This window comes from Mandrillus leucophaeus, unplaced genomic scaffold (assembly GCF_000951045.1).
Source record: "Mandrillus leucophaeus isolate KB7577 unplaced genomic scaffold, Mleu.le_1.0 Scaffold3, whole genome shotgun sequence".
NCBI lineage: Eukaryota > Metazoa > Chordata > Mammalia > Primates > Cercopithecidae > Mandrillus > Mandrillus leucophaeus.
In genome coordinates this window covers 6,313,321-6,317,700 of record NW_012103142.1, presented here as the reverse complement: position 1 = coordinate 6,317,700, position 4,380 = coordinate 6,313,321, and the positions used below count along the sequence as shown (strand labels likewise).

Sequence of the window (4,380 nt, the reverse complement as noted above, 5' to 3'; positions counted from 1 at the left end):
TAGACATTATACAGCTAATAAAAATTGTTGCTTTTTATGAATAAAACTCATATAACTATAGTGATTTTACTTATTGTTACCATATGTCAGTCATAGAATAGAAGAATGGGCCTAGTTTTTGTTTGTTTGTTTGTTTGTTTTTAGAGACAGAGTCTCACTCTGTCACCCGGGCTAGAGTGCAGTGGTGTGATCTCGGCTCACTGCAAGCTCCACCTCCCAGGTTCACGCCCTTCTCCTACCTCAGCCTCCCAAGTAGCTGGGACTACAGGCGCCCGCCACCACACCAGGCTAATTTTTTATATTTTTAGTAGAGACAGGGTTTCACCATGTTAACCAGGATGGCCTCGATCTCCTGACCTCATGATCCGCCCGCCTTGGCCTCCCTAAGTGCTGGGATTACCGGCGTGAGCCACTGTGCCTGGTCAGAATGGGCTAGTATTATGGTGCATAGGTCCAGCAAAGGAAATGTGCTGGTCACTTCTGGTAGTAAATGGCAAACAAAGAATAAGGTAGTTTCCAAAACTTCTGTGAACCAAATCCAAGTGGGGAGTGCCTGTGAGAGCAACACGTAAAACACTGTTACTGGTCCGTGGAACTATTGAATCTAGGGAAAGAGACCACTATCCAGGGATTTTCCTTTTATGAATGGTCTTGAAGGTTTCATCCAGCAAGAGAGAGACTATCTCTAAAGGGACAGGACAAATCAGATCCCTAAAGATCAGGAGAGGGTTAGGTATCACCAGGTTCACCTGGAGAAAGATGACCACAAAGCCAGGGTCAAGCTTCAGATCTGATGTTCACTTACAGATGTGCTCTTCCCACCCACAGACAGAGAATTACATCAGGTACTACAACTAGTTTCTGCAGTGCTAGAGACCCAGGGTTGCTACCCCCATACAGCATGGCTCCTGTTTTTTGATCATCAGGACTTGCTGAAGTCTTTATGAGAATACAAAGGGTCCAGAAAGCTGAGCACAACAAAGGAAGACAAGAAATAGAATGGATGCCATGGAGGAAGTAATGGGAGGCTACTGGGTAAAAACCCCAACTACCTACAGTTACAGCAAGAAGCCTACTGCAGCGTGTGGCAGGGGCAAGCAGTTTCAATGTGGTGCAGTGGCATTTGCTGGTGAGTGGCACTTGTTCACTAGGATCTTCAAACTTTTCTTGATCTAGGACAGAGTGATTTGAAGGTATTCACCTATAGAATGGGGTTTTTTCTGGGTACGGTCTGATGCCTGAATACAACCCATAACTTCCCTGAAAGCCTATGTTACACATGAAGTTATAAATGGATTTGTACATAAATTGCTCCAAGGAGGTAGGTAATCCAATTGCTCAGGCAGTAAGAGGCATTTTTCCCAATACTCAGTTTATACTGTTTCCCGGGCCACTGGTCGAGAGCTGAAAGGCAGTCAATATGCCAAAAACATCTTCCAAATAAAGACATGTAAACCAGCATGGCATGGACAGGCATCTAGGGAGATGAAGCAACTAGATAGGCCAAAAATGGTTCTGCACAGAAAAAAAAAAGTCATCCTTGATTGTGTATAACTTCTAAAGATGGAAAAGGGAGATCTGAAACAAAATTGAGCATAGCTAGTTTTTTTGGCCAGATACCTGCAATTGTACAACTTTGTGTGGTCAAACCCACCATGTCCCATGAAGTCCCATGGAATCAGGGATCCACCAGGGAAGTGTCACAATCCAGGCAACATCTACAGTCAAGTCTCACCCAAGAAGACATACAGCTTCCTTCTGAAGTCACATCAAAGTAGTCCTAGAGATCTAGCAGGTATGACTCACTACTAGGTCAGTCTGTGGTTAGTTCTGGAACAGACTTTCCAGACCTACTTGGCACTGCAAAGTTCTCTAGGAGGAGAATCTCCCAGAATGTGATGACTTCTTAGCTATCCTTATACTCTTTCTGGCAGGGCCAGAAGTTTGTAAACATTGAGTTTACTAATACACAAATAGGTATTTTACTAATCAGGTTATGTCCAAGTAAGTATGAATTTAAGAAAGCCTTCAAATCCTGAATTTCTTGGCTGCAGACACTGCCCAGGTGAATCTACAGCCCTTCTTCAAGAGGTTATCATCCAGGAAGTGAGACGGCAAAATCTGCAATGAACCATAGGGAAATAGTAGCCCACGAAGTCTAGAAACTACTGAATATCCTATGGTCACCTTTGCCAGGATTCCCTGAAAGCAGAGGATGCATCCGAGGACCTTGACCTTTATAAATTCAACCAAGAACTCCCTGGACTGGCAGCTTTGTCATTACACAAATACAAGACTGCCCCTGGAGCCAGAGGTCACGCAGGATGCCACTCACTAACCAGTGATTCCAACCTGGAAAAGGGATATTAGCTATTTCTTAGGTGTGTTCAGGTGAAGAATACTTGAGAACTACTGCATAGTCAGCTAGAGGAATAGAGGTTGCCAGTGCCAAAGACCTGACAGAATATTTAATCTGACTAAGTCCTATAAGAATTTCCTAAAGCTGCACTCGAGATCATAGGTACCTGCGAGCTGGTCCGTAGTTCAATGATGAACAGGTGACCTCATTCAGACCATAATGGTCTCAGCCTCTTTTCACCATAAAAAATGAAAGTCTCTACGTAAGTGCCAAGCCCCTCATGGGCAGATTGCTCTAGTGGTAGATTGCTCTCACGGGTGGCCAGCAGGCTTTTACTGGGTCATTGGGTGAATGCTTGAACAGGATTAGCCAAGAAGTCAATGATGTCAAATCAGAGGAACAAAGGAGAGAAAAGATAAAATGAAGAGGTCATCTCAGTGGGGAGCCAAGACCTTCAGAGGACAAGCTGCCAGTTTGGGGAGGACTAATTAGGATGGGGCCCACCAGGAAAAATAGGGAAGGGGAGACGAGTACCATTAAAGAAGAGATGGAGGCCATGATTATTAGGGAAAACGGGCAGTTCATATAGGGACAGACAAGACAGAGCAATTTAGTGCAGAATCCTATCCAATGCAAGAGTGTTAAAACTGAGCTTTTACTTAGAATTTTATAACCCTAAATATCCCATTTAAACCTCTCCCCCAAATTATAAAATTACCTGTTGCTGAGTAAGGACCCTAAGACCATTAAACTATCCTCCATCAAAGTGATAATTTCTCCCGATTCGGTTCCTTTGAGCAGGAGCTCTCCTTTTCCCTTAAATGCTGCAAAACTCAGATTTTGGTTGGTCCAATTCTCAATCACCTGAGTCAGCTTGGCTTCGATATCCTTCTCCTTAATGGCAGATATGCAAATATCCTTTGAAGGAAAAGCAAAGAATATGTCATGATGTTTTCAACTACAAATTAAGTGCATCACAAAATCATAGAATTTTTTTTAGCTTGAAAGGGACCTGGAAGTCACCCAGTTCATGTAGTCATTTTACAGCCAAGAAAAGGCTTCAGATCAGTGTGTTGCAACTTGACACTAGAGTCTTATGACTCGCCGGCTACTAATTATTTTTCTGTACCACATACATGAAACAATGGAACTTAAATCATCATTTTTCAGATTATGTTTTCAATTGGAGCTTCTGGCTAAAATGGGGATAATCACAGCTGCCCTGTCTATCCCAGAGGTTAGCTATGAGAATCAAATGAGAACATACACAACAGTCTTTTGAACACTTTCAAGTAACATATAGATATTACTATATTCCTGCCTGTTCTGGTCCTAATATGAATATCTCATTTGCTTAAACATCAGTTGTTTTTTTCTTATGGGTTTTTCCGTATTTTTGGGGGAATACTTAATAAGAAAGACTCATGAAAGAAAATAAAAGTAACATATTTTCCCCACAATGCCTCAACTTGTGTTCATAGTTAGAATCACAGAGATGAAAAAGAATTTAAAGGTGTGAGATGTTTCCACAAATGATCATAACACAAATTAGTGTGGAATGAATGTCCTAAGAATGATGTGAACCATGGTGATGTCTGAGGACGGAGGCCTGTGCTGAGGAGGAACGGCTTCACAGAGGAGGAGGTGAGATTCCAGCAGACGCTCTCTGGGAGGAAGAGGAAATTCTGTCCTGAAGGGAAGGCTTCCTTTAGAGGCAGTGAGTCCAGTAACAACAGGAATCTAATTTGGCTAATGCTAGGGCATGTGTGGTTGAGCAACTGGACGTATCTGGGTAGACAGTACTAAGACTCTGTTTTGTGTACCAAGAGTAATTAACAGAATCCTTGAATTACTTGAAATTGTATAATAAACCACAGCCTACGAATGGCTACATTATTAAGTATAAACACATACTTATAAGAAGCAGATGGTCAGCCAAAGTGTTTCTAACTCTTTGTTTCTTTGTGATATTTACAAATAGGACAAAAATGCTTTGAAAGAAAAGCTTTTTGTGTACACAC

At 42.2% G+C, this 4,380-nt stretch overlaps 1 protein-coding gene across 1 annotated transcript in view; it reads right to left on the bottom strand.

Moving 5' to 3' along the window:
* The window catches only part of DNAH8 (dynein, axonemal, heavy chain 8), a 349,054-nt gene that overhangs the window by 194,983 nt on the left and 149,691 nt on the right, over positions 1 to 4,380 (bottom strand). Inside the window, exons 37-39 of the mRNA XM_011986894.1 lie at positions 3,078 to 3,277; positions 2,188 to 2,272; positions 841 to 939 (exon numbers count right to left, since the gene is read on the bottom strand). Of these exons, the coding sequence (XP_011842284.1) occupies positions 841 to 939; positions 2,188 to 2,272; positions 3,078 to 3,277 (384 nt within the window). The remainder of the gene's footprint in view (positions 1 to 840; positions 940 to 2,187; positions 2,273 to 3,077; positions 3,278 to 4,380) is intronic.